Source organism: Ranitomeya imitator, chromosome 2, assembly GCF_032444005.1.
Source record: "Ranitomeya imitator isolate aRanImi1 chromosome 2, aRanImi1.pri, whole genome shotgun sequence".
Taxonomy (NCBI): Eukaryota; Metazoa; Chordata; class Amphibia; order Anura; family Dendrobatidae; genus Ranitomeya; species Ranitomeya imitator.
Window position 1 is genome coordinate 312,911,814 of NC_091283.1, and position 27,464 is coordinate 312,939,277.

Consider the following 27,464-nt stretch of genomic DNA (forward strand, 5'->3'; position numbering starts at 1 on the left):
CATTTTGCTCCACATTTTGGGAGGAAAAAAGTGCGTCTTATAGTCCAAAAAATACGGTAATTCTAATTTGTTGCTGAGACTCATGGCATTAGTATGCATCACTTTATGTATATCTCTGTACCTCTATTCTTTCTTAAATTATTAACTATTCTAACTCAACCCCATGCTACCCCCAATTTCTTTATTTGTGCCCAGGTCACTATCTGCACTATCTTACCCTCCTATAAAATGAATATCCCCCCCCCCAATCCCTGGTTTAAACACTCCTCCAACCTTCTAGTCATTTTCTCCCCAACACAGCTGCACCCTCCCAATTGAGGTGCAGCCCGTCCCTAGCATAGAACCTGGAGCCAACTGAGAAGTCGGCCCAGTTCTCCAGGAACCCAAACCCCTCCTTCCTACACCAATTCATGAGACACTTATTAACCTCCCTAATCTCCCTTTGCCTCTTTGGCGTGGCACGTGGTACAGGCAGTATTTCAGAAAATACCACCTTGGAGGTCCTTGCTTAATTCCCTGAAATCATCTTTAAGGACCTTCCACCTAACTATCCCAATAATCTCTCTACCCAATCAGCGTTGTGTCAGACTCGAGCGCCAGGCAGACAGCATACTGTTCGGTGATCTCTATCTTTGTGACAGTTTGCCTTATCTGTTCCCCTAATAATTGAGTACCCCACAACCAGCACCTGTCTGGCCTGCCCTGCTCTCCTATTTCCCTACTTACTGGAGCAGTCACTCCTCCGGCTTTCAGAGGACATGCCTGGCTGCAGCAGTGCTACCCCTGCACTGACACCCCCTCATCTGCCAACTTATCAAACTTATTGGGGTGAGCCAGATCAGGACTAGCCTCCCTGGCACTCTTCCCTTTACCCTGCCTTCTGTCACTCAGCTAGCTGCCTCATTTTCCTGCAGCTCCATCCTACCATCCCCCCTCATCTATCCCATTGTGCGTCTGCTCCGCGAGCAGCAGACTCCTTTCCATATTGTCTATGGATCTCAGTGTTGCCAGCTGCTCAGTTAGATCCAGTATCTGGGCTTCCAAATGCACAACGTGCTCACATCTCGCACAGCAGTATGCACCCTCACCCGGCTGCTCAAGGACTGCATACATGTGGCAAGATGTGCACTGGATGGCATTAACAATAGTGGAGCACATTTCCTAATGGGGATTGCACCAGACAAAATTGATAAGTAACCGAAATGTAGAGTATTAATAAAATGCAAATAGCATTTCAGTAATTCCTCCCTTGTAAACTCCCTGAATCCAAAGTCACTAAATCACAAGTCACACACTTACCGCCGGTCGCACTTACGCCCCGGACACACTCGGCTCGTTCACACTCGCTAAGGAAGATTTAAAGAGGTTTTTTTTCTCGCTTTAGCAGCTATCCAACCTACAGCTCAATGACTTCTGTACACCTCATACATACGGCTCCGCTCCATACACCTTGTACAAACACTGCTCCGCTCTGTACACACTCAGCTCCACTCCGTACACCTTGTACACATACGGCTCCGCTCCGTACACCTCGTACACACATGTGGCTCCAGTCAGTACACCTCGCACACACGCGGTTCCGCTCCATACACCTTGTACACACGGCTCTGCTCTGTACACACGTGGCTCCACTCCATACACCTCATACACATGCGCCTCAGCTCCGTACACCTCGAACACTCGCGGCTCCGCTTCATACACTCGTGGCTCTGCTATATCCACACTGTAAACCCCTCCTGACCCCAAACATCCAACACCATATCAACCAGCACAGCAGAGTCCTGCATACACTGAGGCCCCTGATCATGTGACCCCTGACTCCTCCCCTCCTGTGACCTCATCACAGGTCCTGTGCACATACTGAGCAGCAATATATGTGGTGTCCTGTGGTTCTGCAGGTGGAGGTCGGTTCCGGAAGCTCCATTATTCTCTATGTGGAGTGCAGCTCTGCGGGTGGAGGTCGGTGCTGGAGGCTCCATTATTCTCTATGTGGAGTGTGGCTCTGTGGGTGGAGGTCGGTGCTGGAGGCTCCATTATTCTCTATGTGGAGTGTGGCTCTGTGGGTGGAGGTCGGTGCTGGAGGCTCCATTATTCTCTATGTGGAGTGCGGCTCTGCGGGTGGAGGTCGGTGCTGGAGGCTCCATTATTCTCTATGTGGAGTGCGGCTCTGCGGGTGGAGGTCGGTGCTGGAGGCTCCATTATTCTCTATGTGGAGTGCGGCTCTGCGGGTGAAGGTCGGTGCTGTAGGCCCCATTATTCTCTATGTGGAGTGCGGCTCTGCGGGTGGAGGTCGGTGCTGGAGGCTCCATTATTCTCTATGTGGAGTGCGGCTCTGCGGGTGGAGGTCGGTGCTGGAGGCTCCATTATTCTCTATGTGGAGTGCGGCTCTGCGGGTGGAGGTCGATGCTGGAGGCTCCATTATTCTCTATGTGGAGTGCGGCTCTGCGGGTGGAGGTCTGTGCTGGAGGCTCCATTATTCTCTATGTGGAGTGCGGCTCTGCGGGTGGAGGTCGGTGCTGGAGGCTCCATTATTCTCTATGTGGAGTGCGGCTCTGCGGGTGGAGGTCGGTGCTGGAGGCTCCATTATTCTCTATGTGGAGTGCGGCTCTGCGGGTGGAGGTCGGTGCTGGAGACTCCATTATTCTCTATGTGGAGTGCGGCTCTGCGGGTGGAGGTCGGTGCTGGAGGCTCCATTATTCTTTATGTGGAGTGCGGGTGGAGGTCGGTGCTGGAGGCTCCATTATTCTCTATGTGGAGTGCGGCTCTGCGGGTGTAGGTCGGTGCTGGAGGCTCCATTATTCTCTATGTGGAGTGCGGCTCTGCGGGTGGAGGTCGGTGCTGGAGGCTCCATTATTCTCTATGTGGAGTGCGACTCTGCGGGTGGAGGTCGGTGCTGGAGGCTCCATTATTCTCTATGTGGAGTGCGGCTCTGCGGGTGGAGGTCGGTGCTGGAGGCTCCATTATTCCCTATGTGGAGTGTGGCTCTGCGGGTGGAGGTCGGTGCTGGAGGCTCCATTATTCTCTATGTGGAGTGCGGGTGGAGGGCGGTGCTGGAGGCTCCATTATTCTCTATGTGGAGTGCGGCTCTGCGGGTGGAGGTCGGTGCTGGAGGCTCCATTATTCTCTATGTGGAGTGTGGCTCTGCGGGTGGAGGTAGGTGCTGGGGCTCCATTATTCTCTATGTGGAGTGCGGCTCTGCGGGTGGAGGTCGGTGCTGGAGGCTCCATTATCCTCTATGTGGAGTGCGGCTCTGCGGGTGGAGGTCGGTGCTGGAGGCCCCATTATTCTCTATGTGGAGTGCGGCTCTGCGGGTGGAGGTCGGTGCTGGAGGCCCCATTATTCTCTATGTGGAGTGCGGCTCTGCGGGTGGAGGTCGGTGTTGGAGGCTCCATTATTCTCTATGTGGAGTGCGGTTCTGCGGGTGGAGGTCGGTGCTGGAGGCTCCATTATTCTCTATGTAGAGTGCGGCTCTGCGGGTGGAGGTCGGTGCTGGAGGCTCCATTATTCTCTATGTGGAGTGCGGCTCTGCGGTGGAGGTCGGTGCTGGAGGCTCCATTATTCTCTATGTGGAGTGCGGCTCTGTGGTGGAGGTCGGTCCTGGAGGCCCCATTATTCTCTATGTGGAGTGTGGCTCTGCGGGTGGAGGTCGGTGCTGGAGGCTCCATTATTCTCTATGTGGAGTGTGGCTCTGCGGGTGGAGGTAGGTGCTGGAGGCTCCATTATTCTCTATGTGGAGTGCGGCTCTGCGGTGGAGGGATGTGCTGGAGGCTCCATTATCCTCTATGTGGAGTGCTGCTCTGCGGGTGGAGGTCGGTGCTGGAGGCTCCATTATTCTCTATGTGGAGTGCAGCTCTGCGGGTGGAGGTCGGTGCTGGAGGCTCCATTATTCTCTATGTGGAGTGTGGCTCTGCGGGTGGAGGTCGGTGCTGGAGGCTCCATTATTCTCTATGTGGAGTGCGGCTCTGTGGGTGGAGGTCGGTGCTGGAGGCTCCATTATTCTCTATGTGGAGTGCGGCTCTGCGGGTGGAGGTCGGTGCTGGAGGCTCCATTATTCTCTATGTGGAGTGCGGCTCTGCGGGTGGAGGTCGGTGCTGGAGGCTCCATTATTCTCTATGTGGAGTGCGGCTCTGCGGGTGGAGGTCGGTGCTGGAGGCTCCATTATTCTCTATGTGGAGTGCGGCTCTGCGGGTGAAGGTCGGTGCTGTAGGCCCCATTATTCTCTATGTGGAGTGCGGCTCTGCGGGTGGAGGTCGGTGCTGGAGGCTCCATTATTCTCTATGTGGAGTGCGGCTCTGCGGGTGGAGGTCGGTGCTGGAGGCTCCATTATTCTCTATGTGGAGTGCGGCTCTGCGGGTGGAGGTCGATGCTGGAGGCTCCATTATTCTCTATGTGGAGTGCGGGTGGAGGTCTGTGCTGGAGGCTCCATTATTCTCTATGTGGAGTGCGGCTCTGCGGGTGGAGGTCGGTGCTGGAGGCTCCATTATTCTCTATGTGGAGTGCGGCTCTGCGGGTGGAGGTCGGTGCTGGAGGCTCCATTATTCTCTATGTGGAGTGCGGCTCTGCGGGTGGAGGTCGGTACTGGAGGCTCCATTATTCTCTATGTGGAGTGCGGCTCTGCGGGTGGAGGTCGGTGCTGGAGGCTCCATTATTCTCTATGTGGAGTGCGGCTCTGCGGGTGGAGGTCGGTGCTGGAGGCTCCATTATTCTCTATGTGGAGTGCGGCTCTGCGGGTGGAGGTCGGTGCTGGAGGCTCCATTATTCTTTATGTGGAGTGCCGGGTGGAGGTCGGTGCTGGAGGCTCCATTATTCTCTATGTGGAGTGCGGCTCTGCGGGTGTAGGTCGGTGCTGGAGGCTCCATTATTCTCTATGTGGAGTGCGGCTCTGCGGGTGGAGGTCGGTGCTGGAGGCTCCATTATTCTCTATGTGGAGTGCGACTCTGCGGGTGGAGGTCGGTGCTGGAGGCTCCATTATTCTCTATGTGGAGTGCGGCTCTGCGGGTGGAGGTCGGTGCTGGAGGCTCCATTATTCCCTATGTGGAGTGTGGCTCTGCGGGTGGAGGTCGGTGCTGGAGGCTCCATTATTCTCTATGTGGAGTGCGGGTGGAGGGCGGTGCTGGAGGCTCCATTATTCTCTATGTGGAGTGCGGCTCTGCGGGTGGAGGTCGGTGCTGGAGGCTCCATTATTCTCTATGTGGAGTGTGGCTCTGCGGGTGGAGGTAGGTGCTGGGGCTCCATTATTCTCTATGTGGAGTGCGGCTCTGCGGGTGGAGGTCGGTGCTGGAGGCTCCATTATCCTCTATGTGGAGTGCGGCTCTGCGGGTGGAGGTCGGTGCTGGAGGCCCCATTATTCTCTATGTGGAGTGCGGCTCTGCGGGTGGAGGTCGGTGCTGGAGGCCCCATTATTCTCTATGTGGAGTGCGGCTCTGCGGGTGGAGGTCGGTGTTGGAGGCTCCATTATTCTCTATGTGGAGTGCGGTTCTGCGGGTGGAGGTCGGTGCTGGAGGCTCCATTATTCTCTATGTAGAGTGCGGCTCTGCGGGTGGAGGTCGGTGCTGGAGGCTCCATTATTCTCTATGTGGAGTGCGGCTCTGCGGTGGAGGTCGGTGCTGGAGGCTCCATTATTCTCTATGTGGAGTGCAGCTCTGTGGTGGAGGTCGGTCCTGGAGGCCCCATTATTCTCTATGTGGAGTGTGGCTCTGCGGGTGGAGGTCGGTGCTGGAGGCTCCATTATTCTCTATGTGGAGTGTGGCTCTGCGGGTGGAGGTAGGTGCTGGAGGCTCCATTATTCTCTATGTGGAGTGCGGCTCTGCGGTGGAGGGATGTGCTGGAGGCTCCATTATCCTCTATGTGGAGTGCTGCTCTGCGGGTGGAGGTCGGTGCTGGAGGCTCCATTATTCTCTATGTGGAGTGCGGCTCTGCGGGTGGAGGTCGGTGCTGGAGGCTCCATTATTCTCTATGTGGAGTGCGGCTCTGCGGGTGGAGGTCGGTGCTGGAGGCTCCATTATTCTCTATGTGGAGTGCGACTCTGCGGGTGGAGGTCGGTGCTGGAGGCTCCATTATTCTCTATGTGGAGTGCGGCTCTGCGGGTAGTGGTCGGTGCTGGAGGCTCCATTATTCTCTATGTGGAGTGCGGCTCTGCGGGTGGAGGTCGGTGCTGGAGGCTCCATTATTCTCTATGTGGAGTGTGGCTCTGCGGGTGGAGGTCGGTGCTGGAGGCTCCATTATTCTCTATGTGGAGTGCGGCTCTGCGGGTGGAGGGATGTGGAGATTCCCCATTACTGGGGGCATCTAGTGGGTTTGGATCAGGGAGAACCTTCTGAGTGGCCCCATAACGAGGTAACGCTGATTACACTATGGTGGCGCCCCTTCCCTCGGGTGACACTGTAGACTTCTATGGGGGCGAGTGATCTGAGCCTCGCTACCAATCCCAGATTTTCTCTGCCCCTTAGAGTAACGCGGGGCCGAGTGCTGTGTGAGGTGTTATCGCATACCCCTCGGCCGTGTTATCCAGTAATGTGACTCCGGCCTTACGATACAATACACTTTATTGATCCCTGTGGAAATTACGGTATTACAGCAGCAATACAAACAGCAGTACATACAATATTCCGACACAAAACTTGCACAAGTATCCCAACATTACATTCTTACATCTTAGTAGGATTAGACGGCTGCTGAATGTGCTCTTCTGCTTCAGGAACAGCTCGTATAGTGGGGGTGTATTATTGATCATTCCAACGCTTGCCTTTTTGATAAGTTTCTTATTTGCATCAGCTGCTCGCACACTACTGCCCCAGCAAATGATAGCAAAAAAGATGGCGCTTGCTAGTGATGAGCTGATATACTCGTTGCTCGGGTTTTCCGGAGCACGCTTGGGTGGTCCCCGAGTATTTGTGACTGCTCGGAGATTTAGTTTTTGTCGATGTAGCTGCATGATTTACAGCTGTTAGCCAGCCTGAGTACATGTGGGGGTTGCCTGGTTCTTAGGGAATCCCCACATTTAATCAAGCTGTCTATCATCTGTAAATCATTCAGCTGCGGCAAAGAAAACTAAGTCTCCGAGCACTAACAAATCCTCGGGGATCACCCGAGCAACGATTATATTCGCTCATCACTAGCGCTTGTCACAACGGACTGGTAGAACATTTCCTTTTTCCTTCTGTAACTCATCACCAACTCCTTGGTTGTCTTTACATTTAGTTCTAGACAGTCTGGCACCAATCCACAAAGTCAGAAACCATCCATCTATATTCCTCCCCCCGCCGGCCCCCCACAATGCCCCCTGCAATCACTGAGTCATCTGAGAATTTTAGGAGGTAACAAAAATCTGATTTATACTGAAAGTCAGCTGCATACAATGTGAAGAGGAAGGGCGACAACACTGTACCCTGAGGGGCTCCAACACTGCTCCATACACTGCCAGATACCACCTCCCCATCCTTACAAACTGCGGCCTGTCCGTCAGGTAGTCGTTTATCCAGTTCACCAACCCCTCATCTACAGCCATATCAGTCAGCTTATTACGTAGTAAGGGAGGCTGTAAGGTATTGAAAGCACTTGAGAAGTCAAAGAACATGGCGCGCACTGCAGTTCCATCATTGTCCAAGAATGAATGTATTGTGTGGATGTAGGAGAACCTACTGAAAATAATCTCTATACAGAGACCAGCACTGATATTACCGCCATATGGTGACATATAGTGATAGATCTCAGCCCTGCAGAACATACTGTATAGGAGATTACAGCACAGTTACAGATGGTGAATTACAGCTGACGTCTTTTCCATCTGGCCCAGACCGACATGACAACTTCTCCAGCCAGAACTCCTCTGCAGAGATTACACCAGACCTATCTGACTTCTCACATTTCCAGCCTCGTCCCCATCTATTCCCAACCTGAAGAATCTCCTAATCCTGCCAATACCCCAGTACTGCTGCCATATGTGTCCCTATTACTGCGCCTACTATGTGGTACTGTGTGCCCTCTAGATCAGTGTAACGGGGTCTACTGTGCTGTAGTACCTCTTTCAGCACCCCCCGTGTTTCAGGAGGTCCATTCTACCTTTTGCTGGATTCTGAATGAAGGACGCTGGCAGGAATTTCTTGATTACATGAGAGCATATAAAAGCTGACTGCTTCTCCACGTATTTCCAGTCTAAGAACACACTTTATTTACAGGACACAGAATATATAACACAGATACACAGGGCAAGCCAATAGGAAAACAGCAGGCCAGACATACATTACAATAGCCGCAGGGGGCCGGAGCCTGCTGATATTTACTGTGGGAATTACAAAGGTGGGGGAGGTCAGAAAGAGAATATCTTGTCCAGGGGTGCAGCCTGTGGACTGATGCACTTCACATGGAAACTATAATACATACATATACTGCATAACATTCTTGGTGCTGGGGGGTTCTGTAACAATCAGGCCTGGGCAAAGTCCGAGACAGCTATGGGCTGTAAATCAGAGGTTCACGGGCCGCCCGGTGCCTGCCCGCTCGCTGTCTCCATGTGCGGCTCTGTGCTGCACCAGCTGCTGATTCCTTTGTGGAGGGGCCTCCAGCCACTTTTTCCACCAATCAGCGTGTGAGCGGAGGCAGGGAGAGAAGCAGAGCACCAGGGAACGGGACCGAGGTGAGTATGTGGTGGTGTTTTTTTTTTTTCTCATGTGTATGGGCTGTTTGGGTGGGCATGGGGAGGCTATAGGGGTGTGACATGGTGCCGTACACATGGGGCGACATGGTGTTGCATATGGAGGCGACAATGCTGCACATGTGGAGGCTATGGAAGTGACATGCAGTGTATAAAAGGAGGCTGTGTGGGGGCTCATGCTGTATATCGGGAGGCTGTGTGGGGCTCATGCCGTATATGAGGAGGCTATGTGGGGCTCATGCCGTATATGGGGAGGTTGTGTGTGGCTCATGCCGTATATGGGGAGGCTGTGTGGGGCTCATGCCGTATGAGGGGAGGCTGTGTGGGGCTCATGCTGTATGTAGGGAGGCTGTGTGGGGCTCATGCTGTATATGGGGAGGCTGTGTGGGGTTCATGCAGTATATGGGGAGGCTGTGTGGGGCTCATGCCGTATATGAGGAGGCTGTTTGGGGCTCATGCCGTATATGGGGAGGCTGTGTGGGGCTCATGCCGTATATGGGGAGGCTGTGTGGGCTCATGCCATATATGGGGAGGCTGTGTGGGGCTCATGCTGTATATGGGGAGGCTGTGTGGAGCTCATGCCGCATATGGGGGAGGCTTTGTGGGGTTCATGCCGCATATGGGGGAAGCTTTGTGGGGCCATGCCGCATATAAGGCTACTTTCACACTAGCATCGGTACGGGGCCGTCGCCATGCGTCGGCCCGACGCACGTTGTGAAAGAAATGCACAACGGGGGCAGCAGATGCAGTTTTTCAACGCATCCGCTGCCCCATTGTAATGTCCGGGGAGGAGGGGGCGGAGTTTCGGCCGCACATGCGCGGTCGAAAATGGCGGATGCGACGCACAAAAAAAGTTACATGGAACGTTTTTTTGTGCCGATGGTCCACCAAAACACGACCCACGTCGCACGCATATACAGGGGATGTCAGCATTCTTATTTCTGCTCAATATTAAGTTATACAATTAATATTAATAAAATTATCAATAATATAATAATTATAATATATCGATATTAATATTGAGCAGAATTAATTTTGGCCTATTGGTTTGGCCTTTCACAATGGTCGCAGTCTCTCATGTGGCCCCTCGGGAAAATTAATTGCCCACCCCTGCTCTAGATGGTAAACCAAACCTTTACACTATAGTAATGCCCTCTTCTCGCCTAGAAAGTAATTATGTTCCCTGTGTGCCCCTCTGACACCATAACCAGAGTGCCCGTATAGCAATAAGTGCCCACTTAACATTTAATAATGTCCAGAGTCTCCCCCTTGTTGAGCTCCCCTCTCCACAGTATGATGCTCTCTTAGGCTGGTTTCACATTTGCGTCTGTGCGCAGCGTTTCATCTGCATAGATCTGCATGTGTCGTGCATATATATATATTTAACTTGGTGTACACAAGGACATGCGTTTGTATACGTTCACATGCTTTGCGTATGCTTTTGCGCATGCATTGTTTTGAGGTGTGCAGCGGGGCGTTGCGAATGCAAAATGTTGTATTTTTGGAGGGGTCAAATATTGAGCAATCGTCCGCATGCGGACAAATGCAGATGATTGCGTAAAAAACACATTACTTTCTATGGCAACGCATTGGTACGGAAGGACATGCATACGCATGCATTCGAAACGCAATGCGTACTTCACACTAATCATGTCCAGGAAACGATGTTACCACCCGCAAAATCAGTGATGTATAAAAGGGGATGTGGAGAAAGGTAGTCCATTACTCTCAAGACTCTGGACAGAAGCACAAGACTAGTTGTCTCCTGATATAGATCCCCCCCTTGAGGAAGCGACAGTCACGCTCGCAAAATACGCGTCGCCGTCAGTGGTCGCCCCCTGGACTGGACTGAATCGGAGATACTATTATGGGTAATTAACTCTATTATTCTATTTTCTCTGTCGCCCATGACGGCACCACGGAGAGAGGGGATCCGCCCACCAAGTACAGGAAACCTACAGATAAAAAGGGCGGTACCACTCTCCCGCATCAGTTGGTTTCCTGTCCTTGATGGGAGACCTACAGACTTACCAGAAGGAAGATCGTCGTGGGATTCCGGGGCCAATCAGTCTGACTCAGGCAGCTGGGGTCCCTCTGCCTCGGCTGGTGTGGTGACCCGAGGCACCACCGCTAGGGCTAGTAGGCCTTCAGGGTGTGTGGGGGAGGTGACATGGAGTTCGCGGTCACCTCCCCAGGTAAGATGCAGCAGCAGCAACATCCAGGGGGGTCCCTCTGTGGTTGCTGGAGGAGCGGCGCGGCTCTCCCTTTGGAAGCGTCAGCCTGCACACTGCATAGCCGACCGGCGTGCAGGGACCACGCGTTAGGGCAGGCTGCAAAGAGACACTCCGCAGGCGCCGGCAGACAGCGCTTCTGCGCAGGTGCATAATTGAATCAAGTGGCGGGAATCGCCGCCGCATAAAAAGAGGCTGCTTCAGTAATCAGTTGTTAAAGGAGCCACAGCGCAAACCGCACTAGCAACAAAAAAAAAAGATGCCGCAGCAGCGATAAACCATACAGGGGGGTCCCTCTGTGGTTAAGAGGAGAGTGGCGCTCTCCCTCCTGAAGCGTAAGCCTGCAATCTGCTAAAGCCGGGGCCCCAGGTGTGCAGCGGAAAAAAAGAAAAAGAAAAAAAAAGCCGCATGCTGCCTCTCCCAGAATCTTCTCCAGAGAAGCACCGGAGCTGAGCCTGGGGCTGAAACCCTCCGGGGTGGAGTCCCTCAGCCACAGAGACCAGTGAAGATTCATGGGTGGAGCGCTTCCACCCGCAGTGGAGGCACTCTGCGCCAACACCGACTGGCAAGCCACCGCTACTTCGGTTGCCAGGCCTGGACCTCATGGGAGAGAGAAAATCATTGACAGCAATACAGCATTCCTGATGGGACGCCGCTTCCCCTCATGATGGGCTCTCGGCGTTATCAGCTCCCTCTATTTTTTAGCAGATATGGAGCCAGCACAGGTAAGTGCATGGCGGAATGTTCTGTTGATAGCTCATGCCTTTGTGCTAAGTTGTGCTAGAGCTTCATGTTTTCACATATACACAGCCAGACCTTGGACCTCTAGGCTATAATAGGGCCATATGTCCAGGCTACATCTCATGATTTGGCTTAAGTTAGTTGCATGTCTTGTCCGCGCAGAGCCTTATGATTGGACTTCAAAGTGACCTTTGGAAGCATGGTTTTCTTTTTTTGGGGGGGTCTGATAAATAGGTGTCTCACTTTTCTTTGCAACTTAACTACTCTATGCCTTGGGAGGACATATAGTGTTAATGAAGCACTTTGTCTCCATGAAGACTGCCCTTCAGCTGAGGCTCATTAGTTAGCTCCTTCGGGTGGGGTCAGTCTGACAAATGAGATGTACTATTCAAAGTGGAGGCTTATCTGTATCTCTGAGAGATTGTTCTTTTGCTTTTAACTATGGGCCGGTTTGACATCTTCAAGCATGACTGTAGCTCTATGCATTATATTGTGTGTGGCTGGACATCATATGGCATGTTGATACTTTTATGCATTATACTGAGTGCAACACGTTGCATTATGATTCCTCTGTGCATCGTATCGAGTGACTCTGTGGGTCATATTGCATCTTAGAGCCTCTATGCATCTAACCGAGTGCCCCTGTGTGTCACGGTGCCTCTATGCATTATATTGCGTGTCTGTGTATCATATTGCTTCTATGCATTATATCGCGTGTCTCTGTATCATGTCACATCATAGTGCTTCTATGCATTATATTACATGGCTCTACGTATCATATTGCATCATGGTGCCTCTATGCCTTATGTTGCGTGCCTGCATCATGTTGCAGCATGGTGCCTCTGTGCATCTTACTGAGTGCCTCTGTGTGTCATATGGCATCATAGTGCCTCTATGCATTATACTTGGTGCCTCTGTGCATAATATTGCATCTTGGCGCCTCTATGCATTATATGGCATGTCTCTGTGTATCATATTGCATCATAGTGCTTTTATGCATTATATTGCATGCCTCTATGTATCATGTTGCACCAGGGTACCTTTACGCGTCGTATTGAGTGCCTCTGCGCGTTGTATTGCATCATGGTGCCTCTATGCATCGTACTGAGTCTCTGGGTGTCATATTGTACCATTGTGCATCTATGCTTCATACTGGGTGCCTCTGTGCTTCATATTGCATTATTGTGCCTCTATGCATCATACTGAGAGCCTCTATGCATTATGTTGCATCATGGTGCCTTTATGCATCATATTAAGTGCCTCCGTGCTTCATGTTGCATCAGTGCCTCTATGCATCATATTGTGTACCTCTGCTTCATATTGCATCATATTGAGTGCCTCTGTGCATCATGTTGCATCTTAGTGCCTCTATACATCATATCGAGTGCCTCTGTATCATATTGCATCATAGTGCCTCTGTGCATCATGTTGTATTATAGTGTTTCTTATTACCTCTGTGCATCATAGTTGACAGTGCCTCTGTGCATCATGTTGCATCATATTACATCATGTCGCATCATAGTGCTTCATATTGCCTTTATGCTTTGTATTGCATCATATTGCATCGTGGTGCTTCATTGTGCTTTTTTGCTTCACATTGCATCAATAGCGCCTCCATGCATCAAAATGTGTGCTTACGGTCATCTTGCATCATATTACTTCAGTGCCCCTGTGCTCAGGGGGTATCATTAGTATTATAGTGCCTCTGTGCTTTCTAGTACTTCGGTTGGCTCTGGGTTAGACCTTCTGATTTAGGTTATGCAGCCACACACAAGGCATATCATTGGTCTACCATTTCACACATTTTGTCTTGGGCCCCAACCCTGGCTTATAGAGTCCTAGTGGTTCTGTACCCAGTTCTAACTTCTGTTGATTCATTCTTTACAACAGGGCTTAGCTGAGCAAGCAACTTTGCTTGAATTGTCTGAGTAAATTAGCAGTCCTTCCGTATGGAACAGTTTTTCTCAACCTATAAAGGGACAGACTACCGTCCTGGGAGCAGAAAATACCAAGAGGTGGAAGGAAAAAATCCTTCCCAATTCCACATGTGACAATCAGGCTGGTTTCCTTGATTAACATCCAGTAGACAGATTCTCGTCCCATAAGTCTATTGTATTATGGTTACCAGGGACGGCATGTTTGCCTTTGGCACCTTGTGGCGAATCAGCACCTCTCTGGTGGGAAGAATCCTGCCTTTCTCTAGCCATAGAGTATGGCTACTCCCCCCATGGCTGTCTGGGTGGATAGATAATACTGACAAGCTTGCCTCTTAGGATATGTATATGCGTGTAATATCAGTAAAATAGGAGTGATGATCCACGTTTCCCTTTCAACGTTTCTAATGAGAAGGCCAACTCTGGTAATGTTAGAAAATATTACCTGCCGGATTGTGTATTCCTTAGTTGCAATAACACCTGACTCTTGTTTAGGGTTTAGACACCTAAGGATTCGGAATAGACGTGATCTCCTGGATGAGTAATGTGTGTACATCCTAATGCTCTGCCATTATCCATGTACTAACTGTTATTGGTTTGATCTTCCCGCAGTCCAGGACCGGAGGCTAGTGCGCACGCGCGGGGTGAGAGCGCGCCCTTATGATGCAAGCAAACACCACGGTTCATGACTGGGTAATCCAGTCTGAACAGGCACATGTTGCTTCTCCAAGTCCCCTCCTCGTGGAAATATAGAGCAGGTGGTCGGGGGCCGTTACTCTGAGCCCTAATATGTGGCAATGGTCAAAAGGCTGGTCACCCAGACTTCTCTGGTGCAACTCCTCAGAATATTAGCCATAATATTGATCGTGAATGTTACCAGGAGTAGAGAAGACCATATAGGAACCACCAAACTTCTGGGGGAGGGATACCTGGAGGAACTTCCTTTCAGGTTCCAAGTCAGAAGAGGGAGTTTCCAATAACAACTGTCTTAGAGTTTCTGCAAGGAATTGGAACAGGGACTAGCCACAAATACTTTAAAAGTTCAGGTCTTGGCTTTAAGAGCCCTGTACAATTACGACCCGGCTGGGTATCGGGGATATCCAGGTTCATCAAAGCGTTGGCCAGGTCTAGACCCATCCCCTCTCGGTTTACTCCTCCTTGGAATTTAAACTTGGATATTATATCCCTATCTAAACCTCCTTTTGAACCCCGGTCAGAGGCTTCTCTTGGAATCTGTCCCTTAAAACATCACTTTATGAATCGGTGGGTTTCCATGTTCATCTGGGCAGCAGGTAGTTCGAGGCCACTTCCAGTAAAGTGCCCTTCAATGGGATTTGTTTTCGGTCTTTAAAACCCTGTCTAAACCTCCTTCGAACCCTTAGTGGATATCCCATTAAAACTCCTATCCCTCAAAACATCCCTGCTCGTCGCCCCCTCTCATCTACTCGTAGAATAAGCAACATACAGGCTCTATCTGCTAACCCTCCTTATACACGATTTTTAGAGGATAGTGTTACTCTCAAAATAGATCCAGCATACCTCCCGAAGGTGGCATCCCGGTTCCGCAGAACTCAAGAGATATCTCTACCCTCCTTTTGTCTTAACCCTAAAAATAGGGAGGAGGAATCATTGCATACACTAGATGTCAGGATATGCTTCATACAGTACTTAGAAGCCACCAGAGAGAATAGGTAGGATGCCTCTCTTTTTGTGAGCTTTCAGGATCCCTGGAAGGGGAAAAAGGCCTCCAAAGCTACTCTGGCGAGATGGATCACAGATGCTATCAGCCTATCATACTCATCAAGTGGAATGTCTGTTCCAGTGGAGGTCAAGGATCACTCAACGAGAGCAGTGGCAGCTTCTTGGGCGGAGAAGGCTGGAGCTTCGATTGACCAGATATGTAGAGCTGCTATTTGGTCATCACCTTCCACATTCTATAGGCACTATAGATTGGACCTTATCTCCTCTTCGGACCTTACTTTCGGTAAAGGGTTCTGGAAGCGGTGGTCCCTCCCTGAATGTACAAATCTACGAAATCTCTCCGTGGTGCCGTCATGGGCGACAGAGAAAAATATAGTTCTTACCGATAACGGTATTTCTCTGAGCCCATGACGGCACCCGTACACTCCCTCCCTTCACTCATGGGTGTGCACGTTAATATAGTGCCATAGTTTATAGCTGGCGTCTGTCCTGGCGTCTGTCCTGGCGCTGGCGTCTGTCCTGGTGCTGCCGTCTGTCCTGGTGCTGCCGTCTGTCCTGGTGCTGCCGTCTGTCCTGGTGCTGGCATTTCTCCTGGTGCTGCTACCTGTCCTGGTGCTGCCACCTGTCCTTGTCCTGTGCTGACTGCTGTGCTGTTGACTACTGCCTGTAATGTAAGTATTGTGTCCTTTTTTGGGGTGGGGGGGACTACATTGTGTTTGGCTCTTAACAAGTTTACATTTTGTTTTATTTTTTTTTCTGTAGTGTTCCACTTTACTGTTGCCTGCTCTTCAACCATGTCCTCAAGTGAAGAGGTGACTGCTTCCCAGGGTGGACATGACACCGACTATGTAATCACATTTGCTATAATGATTGGTATGTATTGACTGGCAATATTATAGCTGTGTTAAATCATGTAATTTCTTTACAGGTACCTCGGGCTCATGTGTCTCAGGAGCAAATACGTGGTGTAAGTATTCTTTTCATCAGAGTTGTAATTGATTTTTGTTTCATTTTTACTTAAAATTATTTTGTTTTATTGGATCTATAGGTTCCACAATGGGAAGAAGCCAAACAGGACATTGAAAACGAGCAACTAATTCACCTTGTGGTACACCCGTGATCGTCAGCAATCCTGCTGTGATTCGACAACTCTGGGAAGAAGTGGCCAGATCGCTGCTGCATGATCGGGACCGTGTCACGCCACGTATCAGAAATGATTTTGGTAAGTATTTGAATGTGGTGTGACGCGCCAGTGAAACTGTAAATGTAGGTGCATTGTTTTACAATTAATTTTTTCCTTTTTCTTCCCCACCACAGTGAAGAGAATAAGAGGGCGTTGGCGCTCGATGAAGGATCTCTTCAACAAGGACATGAGACAGGAGAACCAGGTTAAAAGTGGTGCTGCTGAAAGGATACTCAGCAAATACAAATACCACCGGAACCTTGCTTTTCTGATGCCTGCGCTTGCTACCCGAATGTGAGTATCTTTTGTTTTGTCTTACTATTATTTAACCTCTTTTTGGTGTTTTACTAATGTTTTTCTTTTTTTTTTTTTTTTCACCACACAACCTGGATTGTCCTCTGTTGGAGCGGACCCTCATCGACCAGCCAATGAACAAGCACAATCCTGCAACATATCAGACTCTCACCTACCATCGAAAGCTTCAAAAAGAACCTGAAGACCCACCTCTTCCGACAAGCCTACAACCTGCAGTAACCACCGATCGACCAAACCACTACACAACCAGCTCTATCCTCACCTACTGTATCCTCACCCATCCCTTGTAGATTGTGAGCCCTCGCGGGCAGGGTCCTCTTTCCTCCTGTACCAGTTGTGACTTGTATTGTTCAAGATTATTGTACTTGTTTTTATTATGTATACCCCTCCTCACATGTAAAGCGCCATGGAATAAAAGGCGCTATAATAATAAATAATAATAATCCCAATCATCCACCAGCGATCTAGCAACCTGTCAGGCCTAAAAGGCTGAGGAAGAGGCAGCCGCGGATGCATCCGGTTTTCCCCTCTCCCAGCCCTCTGCCGCTGCTTTTGTTGGGTCTTCTCATCAGCGGCAGAGGGCCTGGGAGAGGTCCCTTGTGCCCGAGTTTATGCACTTAAGCTCGGTCTTCCAGGATGGGATTAAGGTGCTTGGTAATAGACTGAAGAGTGGGTTCACCCATGTGAACATACTTATACAGGATGTCAACAAATGCCTTGCTTGCCTGTAATCTGACCTTGAGAGATCGGCGTGACATTTTTTTTTTCTTCAATAGAGCGGAAAGTGTCAGAAAACCTTACGCCTCAATTCCAGATCAACGTCATGCAGGTCTGCCAGGCTTCTTACAGCCAAGCAGTGCTGCAGCAGCAGCAGTCACAAAGTTACAAACCACAGGCCGGACGATATTACCAGCAGCCGAACATCTACTTTAAAACTCCCAGAGTGCCGAACTATCCACCACCACCCCCGACTTCAGTTCACAGATCCACCACACTGCCAACTTCATCATCCCTGCGGCCAGCAGCATCTACGACACTCCCAAGTTCAGCACCCCTGCAGCCAGCAGCACCCACCACGCTACCAAGTTTAGTTATTAGAGGACTGGGGGGTCTGCAATACCAAGACAGGTTATTACACTTGGGGTTATTTAGTTTGGAAAAACAAACGATAATGGGTGATCTTATTTTAATGTATAAATCTATGAGGGGACAGTACAGAGACCTTTCTAATGACCTTTTTACTCGTAGACCTGAGACGGGGACAAGGGGTCATCCTCTACGTCTGGAGGAAAGAAGGTTTAAGCATAATCACAGATGCAGATTCTTTACTGTAACAGCAGTGAGACTGTGGAACTCTGCTGTATGATGTTGTAATGAGTGATTCATTGCTAAAATTTATCGGGACTGGATGCCTTTCTTGAAAAGCATAATGTTACAGGTTATATACACTAGTTTCCTTGATAGGGCATTGATCCAGGGAACTAGTCTGATTGCCGTATGTGGAGTCGGGAAGGAATTCTTTTCCCCAATTTGAAGCTTACTGTTTGCCACATGGGGTTTATTCACCTTCTTCTGGATCAACATGTTAGGGCATGTTAGGTTAGGCTATGGGTTGAACTAGATGGGCTTAAAGTCTTCCTTCAACCTTAATAACTTTGTTACTATGTTACCCCTGCAGCCACCAGCATCGACCACGCTGCTCAGTCCAGCACCACGCCAAAAGACTGCTACAGAGGCCACCACTCCCACTCGGCCAAGAAAGCAAAGGTCCAAAACTAATAACATTTCCACCAGGATGAAGACCTAGAGTCAAAAAACCCTGCTAAAATTGGACCCACCACCTCCATCCTCGCCTACCAATGTGCCTCTGTTCTCAAATGTGTCACTACCTTCCCTTGTGTCTGTCCTTTCCAGTTTGTCTATCCATTCCCATGATTCCACTGTGTTGTCTACTCCCAATGTGTCCAGTTCCATCCATGATCCAATCCTTTAATTTGTTGCCCCTTCCCCTGTAACCCCTTCATCAACTACCACCCAATCCTCAGCTCCACACCCGCAAGGTCCACCACATATCACCCTGAGATAGACCCCGATCCTAAACTCAGTTATTTTTTGGTTAAATAAATGTTTATTTTCTTTGCACAATATCTGGGGTCTCTTTGACCGCCGCCGCAAACACATGTGTATTGTATTATTGAGGGAACTTGTAATGGGAGTTTTACTACAGGTATTTTATTTAATTCCGCAAACATTGCAGGTACATTTAGAATTTACAGGTACATTTAAACAATACAAATGGCACGAGCACGGGAGTTGAGTATAGGGTTTATTATTATAATCTGGGCTAAACATATTAATCAAGAAGGAGTTGTCCTATTGGACGCTGCCTCTGGTCCGACCTAATAGACCTTCGTACATTTCAGGCCCAGACACCATTATTGGGCATGTAAGTATCGTAGTAACTAGGCCGCCCCATACTATCAAGTACTTTGGGTCGAAGGGCATTCAGCCAAACTCTGGCACACCTTCTTAGATGTCATGTTTGATTTTGGCAGCAGCAAATGGTTAAACTGCCAGGGCTTTGTTGTAGCCGCCCTTGTGCCATCTGTTATGATCCGGTGACCCTGGAGCAGCATGAAAACTTTCACTGGAGTAGGTGGTAACTATACTGACCGCAAATCCTGATCTTAACACCGCAACTAGAAGTAGCCGTGGGGTGTACCTAACAAACCCTAGACACCTCGTCACAGCCGGAGAACTAGATACCCTTATAGATGGAAATAGGAATACTACCTTGCCTCAGAGCAGAACCCCAAAGGATAGGCAGCCCCCCACAAATATTGGCTGTGAGTGGGAGAGGAAAGACAAACACAGGCAGAAAACAGGATTTAGCACAAGAGGCCACTCTAGCTAAAATAGGAAAGGATAGAACAGTGTACTGTGCGGTCAGTATTTAAAGGGACACTGTCACCTGAATTTGGAGGGAACAATCTTTAGCCATGGAGGCGGGGTTTTTGGGTGTTTGATTCACCCTTTCCTTACCCGCTGGCTGCATGCTGGCTGCAATATTGGATTGAAGTTCATTCTCTGTCCTCCGTAGTCCATGCCTGCACAAAGCAATCTTGCCTTGCGCAGGCGTGTACTATGGAGGACAGAGAATGAACTTTAATCCAATATTGCAGCCAGCATGCAGCCAGCGGGTAAGGAAAGGGTGAATCAAAAACCCCAAAACCCCGCCTCCATGGCTAAAGCTTGTTCCCTCCAAATTCAGGTGACAGTGTCCCTTTAAAACCCTTCCAAAAATATCCACAGCAGATCATACAAAAAATTCCTCCATCTAACTAAAGACGTGGAACGTATATCTGCAACTCCAGGGACTCCTACACTCAGAGCAGGAATGCAATCGAAAAACAAGCACAAAGCTTGTGTGCCATAGAAAGAGACACTTATCTTTGCTGAATTGGCAGCTAAGCAGGAGAAGCCAGACAGAGATCCAACACTTCCCAAGAAACATTGACAACTGGAAAGGACTAATGAGTCCTGCAAACCTAAATACCCCAGTCAGAATTGCAATTAGCAGATACACCTGTCCAGCACTGCAGGCCAGGGACAACTGCATTACCACCTACAACCACCGGAGGGAGCCCAAAAGCAGAATTCACAACAGCCATCCCTGCAGTGTAAATCTATGTTCTGGGGCCCAAAAGAGTAAAACAAATGTTTAACGTGTTAAAAAAAATAATTTTTAGTATCTGTTTTTTTTCCCTGGTCTTTTTCCTGTAATATAGGAAAGCCTAAGGCCAGAAATAAATCCCATAAAACACTGTACATGGAGACTTTGGGGTCAGATAACTTCTGTCCGCTGTGTTTGTGCAAGCTTTTTGTCATGATCCGTTCCAGGGTTTAATCCTGTCTGCCCTTTTTCCGGGTGGGATCATGTCAAGTTAATTTTGCTGTGCCTCATTCTGGGTTCAGGTTTGCTATTTAGCTCCCATGCATCCTGCTGGCAGTGCCAGCTATAGTTCTGCCTTCGGCGTGTGAACCTGACTCTGGTAGCTCTTGGTTTGTCCTGCTGTGATCCCTGATTTGCCCCATGTCTGTTGACTCCCTCTGCCTGCCCTTTCTCCAGCGTTTCAGTTTTGATTCTCTGGTTTCTGACTTGGCTTGTATTCAGATTCTCTTCTGCCTCCTGACTTTGTTTTATCCGCTTCTGACCGTTGCTGAACCTCCTGGCTTGTTCCTGACCACGTGTATTGCTGATCCCTTTAGTACTTCTGCCTATTGTTGTTTTTTGACTTGGCTTGTTGGACCACTCTCTCGGCACTTGGTGGTGTCTATGCTGCCGCTCTGCAGTGCTTCTCTGTGTACGCAGTCTCACTTCCCTCTCAAGCTCCCTCTGGTGGAGGTTGCGTTATACTGCACTGTAGCAGCATGACTCTTATAAAAGCCTCAAACTTCTATGTGTGACTCCGACATGAGATCTAATGTGATAGAAGATTACAGTGCGGGGACGACTGGAATCATTCATATAGATGGCAGGTGGTGACGGACTCTGGACAAATATGTTTCTAGAGCTGAAGTAGAAGATGATGTCGTTCTCATCAAGAAGTAGTTATTTCTCATGTCACGTAATGAATATCTCCTGCAGTATTGCTAACGCCGATTCCAGTGTCGGTAAATGAGACGAGAATTAGCGTTATGGAAGATGAGTCTATGAGAAACGTATTCAGCTGCCGACTCCGAGGGAGAAACTGCTTGTTGTCTGCGGCCTAAAATACATTTCTCAAAAAAATAAAGGGAACTCTTAAACAGAATATAACTCCAAGTAAATCAAACTTCTGTGAAATCACACTGTCCACTTAGGAAGCAACATTGTTTGACAACCAATTTCACATGCTATTGTGCAAATGGAATAGACAACATCAGGAAATTATTGGCAATTATCAAGACACACTCAAAAAATGAGTGGTTCTGCAGGTGGGGACCACAGACCACATCTCAGTACCAATGCTATCTGGCTGATGTTTTGGTCACTTTTGAATGTTGGTTGTGCTTTCCCACTCGTGGTAGCATGAGACGGACTCTACAACCCAACACAAGTGGCTCAGGTAGTGCAGCTCATCCAGGATGGCACATCAATGTGAGCTGTGGCAAGAAGGTTTGTTGTGTCTCTCAGCGTAGTGTCCAGAGGCTGGAGGCGCTACCAGGAGACAGGCCAGTACACCAGGAGATGTGGAAGGAGCTCAGCCTTTGTGCAAGGAGGAACATGAGGAGCCCTGCAAAATGACCTCCAGCAGGCCACAAATGTGCATATGTCTGCACAAACGGTTATAAACCGACTCCATAAGGATGGTCTGAGTGCCCGATGTCCACAGATGGGGGTTGTGCTCACAGAAAAAAATTCACTGTGTAAAAACTAGTCAAAATAATTACCTTTAATTACGTCTTAACGCAGTAATGTAACATAGTAACATACATAGTAACATAGTAAGGCCGAAAAAAGACATTTGTCCATCCAGTTCAGCCTATATTCTATCATAATAAATCCCCAGATCTACGTCCTTCTACAGAACCTAATAATTGTATGATACAATATTGTTCTGCTCCAGGAAGACATCCAGTCCTCTCTTGAACCCCTCGACTGAGTTCGCCATCACCACCTCCTCAGGCAAGCAATTCCAGATTCTCACTGCCCTAACAGTAAAGAATCCTCTTCTATGTTGGTGGAAAAACCTTCTCTCCTCCAGACGCAAAGAATGCCCCCTTGTGCCCGTCACCTTCCTTGGTATAAACAGATCCTCAGCGAGATATTTGTATTGCCCCCTTATATACTTATACATGGTTATTAGATCGCCCCTCAGTCGTCTTTTTTCTAGACTAAATAATCCTAATTTCGCTAATCTATCTGGATATTGTAGTTCTCCCATCCCCTTTATTAATTTTGTTGCCCTCCTTTGTACTCTCTCTAGTTCCATTATATCCTTCCTGAGCACCGGTGCCCAAAACTGGACACAGTACTCCATGTGCGGTCTAACTAGGGATTTGTACAGAGGCAGTATAATGCTCTCATCATGTGTATCCAGACCTCTTTTAATGCACCCCATGATCCTGTTTGCCTTGGCAGCTGCTGCCTGGCACTGGCTGCTCCAGGTAAGTTTATCATTAACTAGGATCCCCAAGTCCTTCTCCCTGTCAGATTTACCCAGTGGTTTCCCGTTCAGTGTGTAATGGTGATATTGATTCCTTCTTTCCATGTGTATAACCTTACATTTATCATTGTTAAACCTCATCTGCCACCTTTCAGCCCAAGTTTCCAACTTATCCAGATCCATCTGTAGCAGAATACTATCTTCTCTTGTATTAACTGCTTTACATAGTTTTGTATCATCTGCAAATATCGATATTTTACTGTGTAAACCTTCTACCAGATCATTAATGAATATGTTGAAGAGAACAGGTCCCAATACCGACCCCTGCGGTACCCCACTGGTCACAGCGACCCAGTTAGAGACTATACCATTTATAACCACCCTCTGCTTTCTATCACTAAGCCAGTTACTAACCCATTTACACACATTTTCCCACAGACCAAGCATTCTCATTTTGTGTACCAACCTCTTGTGCGGCACGGTATCAAACGCTTTGGAAAAATCGAGATATACCACGTCCAATGACTCACCGTGGTCCAGCCTATGGCTTACCTCTTCATAAAAACTGATTAGATTGGTTTGACAGGAGCGATTTCTCATAAACCCATGCTGATATGGAGTTAAACAGTTATTCTCATTGAGATAATGCAGAATAACATCCCTCAGAAACCCTTCAAATATTATACCAACAATAGAGGTTAGACGTACTGGCCTATAATTTCCAGGTTCACTTTTAGAGCCCTTTTTGAATATTGGCACCACATTTGCTATGCTCCAGTCCTGCGGAACAGACCCCGTCGCTATAGAGTCCCTAAAAATAAGAAATAATGGTTTATCTATTACATTACTTAGTTCTCTTAGTACTCGTGGGTGTATGCCATCCGGACCCGGAGATTTATCTATTTTAATCTTATTTAGCCAGTTTCGCACCTCTTCTTGGGTTAGATTGGTGACCCTTAATATAGGGTTTTCATTGTTTCTTGGGATTTCACCTAGCATTTCATTTTCCACCGTGAATACCGTGGAGAAGAAGGTGTTTAATATGTTAGCTTTTTCCTCGTCATCTACAACCATTCTTTCCTCACTATTTTTTAAGGGGCCTACATTTTCAGTTTTTATTCTTTTACTATTGATATAGTTGAAGAACAGTTTGGGATTAGTTTTACTCTCCTTAGCAATGTGCTTCTCTGTTTCCTTTTTGGCAGCTTTAATTAGTTTTTTAGATAAAGTATTTTTCTCCCTATAGTTTTTTAGAGCTTCAATGGTGCCATCCTGCTTTAGTAGTGCAAATGCTTTCTTTTTACTGTTAATTGCCTGTCTTACTTGTTTGTTTAGCCACATTGGGTTTTTCCTATTTCTAGTCCTTTTATTCCCACAAGGTATAAACCGCTTACACTGCCTATTTAGGATGTTCTTAAACATTTCCCATTTATTATCTGTATTCTTATTTCTGAGGATATTGTCCCAGTCTACCAGATTAAGGGCATCTCTAAGCTGGTCAAACTTTGCCTTCCTAAAGTTCAGTGTTTTTGTGACTCCCTGACAAGTCCCCCTAGTGAAAGACAGGTGAAACTGTACAATATTGTGGTCGCTATTTCCTAGATGCCCGACCACCTGCAGATTTGTTATTCTGTCAGGTCTATTAGATAGTATTAGGTCTAAAAGTGCTGCTCCTCTGGTTGGATTCTGCACCAATTGTGAAAGATAATTTTTCTTGGTTATTAGCAGAAACCTGTTGCCTTTATGGGTTTCACAGGTTTCTGTTTCCCAGTTAATATCCGGGTAGTTAGTCCCCCATAACCAGGACCTCATTATGGGTTGCAGCTTCATCTATCTGCTTTAGAAGTAGACTTTCCATGATTTCTGTTATATTTGGGGGTTTGTAACAGACCCCAATGAGAATTTTGTTACCACTTTTCCCTCCATGAATTTCGACCCATATGGACTCGACATCCTCATTCCCTTCGCTAATATCCTCCCTTAAAGTGGACTTTAGACAAGACTTTACATAGAGACAAACCCCTCCTCCTCTCCGATTTTTACGATCTTTCTAAACAGACTGTAATCCTGTAAGTTAACTGCCCAGTCATAGCTTTCATCTAACCATGTCTCTGTTATTCCCACTATGTCAAAGTTACCTGTAGATATTTCTGCTTCTAGTTCTTCCATCTTGTTTGTCTGGCGTTTGCGAGCATGCAGTTTAGAGGATTTTGTTTTGTTCCAATCTCCTTGCTGTGGATTGTTTTAAAAATGTTCTTACCTCCCTTCTGAGTATGTTTTCCTGGGTCTTCTTTGTTCGAGTCTAATGTTTTTCTTCCCGTCCCCTCTTCTTCTAGTTTAACGCCCTCCTGATGAGTGTAGCAAGTCTTCTGTCGAATGTGTGTTTCCCAGGTTTGTTGAGGTGTAGTCCGTCTCTGGCGAGGAGTCCATCGTACAAGTAATTCACACCGTGGTCCAGGAATCCAAATCCTTGTTGTCTGCACCATAGTCTTAGCCAGTTGTTCGCATCAAGGATCCTGTTCCACCTCCTGGTGCCATGCCCGTCTACTGGAAGGATAGAAGAAAAAACTACCTGTGCATCCAGTTCCTTTACTTTCTTCCCCAACTCTTCAAAGTCCTTGCATATTGTCGGTAGGTCCTTCCTTGCCGTGTCATTGGTGCCAACATGTATCAGAAGAAATGGGTGGACGTCCTTGGAGCTGAAGAGCTTTGGTATCCTATCGGTCACATCCTTGATCATCGCACCTGGAAGGCAGCATACTTCTCTTGCGGTTATGTCCGGTCTGCAGATGGCTGCTTCTGTGCCTCTCAGTAGTGAGTCTCCCACCACCACCACTCTTCGTTGCTTCTTGGCTGTACTTTTTGCTGTCACTTGTTGCTGTTTCCCCTTTTCTTTTTTGCTTGCTGGTATTGCTTCATCCTTAGGTGTGCCATCTTCATCCTCTACAAAGATTTGATATCGGTTCTTCAGTTGTGTGGTTGGTGATTTCTCCATGGTCTTCTTGCTTCTTTTGGTCACATGCTTCCACTCATCTGCTTTTGGAGGTTCTCTGACACTTTTTTCACCTTCTGTGACCAGTAGAGATGCTTCTGTTCTGTCTAGGAAGTCTTCATTCTCTTTGATGAGTTTCAAAGTTGCTATTCTTTCTTCCAGACCCCGCACCTTTTCTTCTAAAAGGGCCACTAGTCTACACTTCAGACAGGTGAAATTGGATTCTTCTTGTGGTCGATCTGTGAACATGTAGCACATGCTGCAGCTCACCATGTAGGTTGTCACATCTGCCATGTTGCTCCTAGATCCTGCTGACTTGCTGTGTGTTTTCCTTCTTGTGTAATCTACTCAGCCAAGCTTTCTTGCAATAATGTGCTACAGGCAAAAATTTGGTGATGCTTTCCAAGCAGCTAGTCCCGGCTGTACCTAATGACCTTCTTGCTGAGGGAGACTCTTCGCTTTTCCCAGAAGGCACCTGGAATATGCAAATTATCCTCCTCAAGCTTGAATCTCTGCTTTGGTGATGCTTTCCAAGCAGCTGGTCCCGGCTGCACCCAACGACCTTCTTGCTGAGGGAGACTCTTCGCTTTTCCCAGAAGGCACCTGGAATATGCAAATTATCTTCCTCAAGCTTGAATCCCTGGTTTGGTGATGCTTTCCAAGCAGCTGGTCCCGGCTGTACCCAACAACCTTCTTGTGATATTAAGGACCACTACCACCATTTAAAAGATACCAGGAGGTGCCTGTACCTATCACTAAACTGAACTATTCCTACCTACCAGCGGAGGTTGGCATCCTACACTTGCGCAATGGCGCCCCCGCTCACCATCGACTGTCCCTCCTACCCCTATCCAGCCCTGTGGGATGAGGAAAGAAATAGGAGAGATAATGAAATGAGTTTGTTTGGACAGTATACCACAATTATAGTGGGCAATTGATGTATTACTTTTTTATCTTTACTGTCAAAATTTTAATGTTGGGTAGTAAACCACGTGAGTGAAAATATATTTAGATTTACAAGTACCCAAGATTAAGGGGGTTGTAAAAGATAATATAGACTTGGTGAGGGGCCAAAATGAATTGAAGGGACCTTACCCTTATCTATCTCCTGCCTATCAGCGGAGGTTGGCACCCTATATGATATTTACGATTTTGTTGGTGCCCCCGCTCCAGACGGCTGCCCCTCCTAACCCTAAGACCATAAGGAAATTTCCATATGAGGGGCAGTGCAGGGGGGAAAACTAACAATGATGGCAATGATATGTTAGACTCAACAGTTTACTATCCAAAATTAACATACAAGTGATCTCAATCTAATAAATGATCAATATAGTTCCACTTCCTCTTATAGGGCAAATAGTTATACTGTCTAAGTAGGAACTAAACAGCCAATGTCATATATAAATATCATAGAGCCTGCATAAATATTGCACGATCCCAGGGCATTCACCCCTTAACTCCAAGGGTGGTTTGCATGTTAATGACCGGGCCAATTTTTACAATTCTGACCACTGTCCATTTATGAGGTTATTACTCTGGAACGCTTCAACGGATCCCGGTGATTC

General features: G+C 48.1%; 1 protein-coding gene across 1 annotated transcript in view; it reads left to right on the top strand.

The window, feature by feature from the left end:
* The first annotated feature begins 1,857 nt into the window (after window positions 1–1,857).
* Window positions 1,858–27,464, top strand: part of LOC138663417 (zinc finger protein 665-like) — a 41,486-nt gene continuing 15,879 nt past the window's right edge. Inside the window, exon 1 of the mRNA XM_069749613.1 lies at window positions 1,858–1,959. Within this exon, the coding sequence (XP_069605714.1) occupies window positions 1,933–1,959 (27 nt within the window). The 5' untranslated portion in view covers window positions 1,858–1,932. The remainder of the gene's footprint in view (window positions 1,960–27,464) is intronic.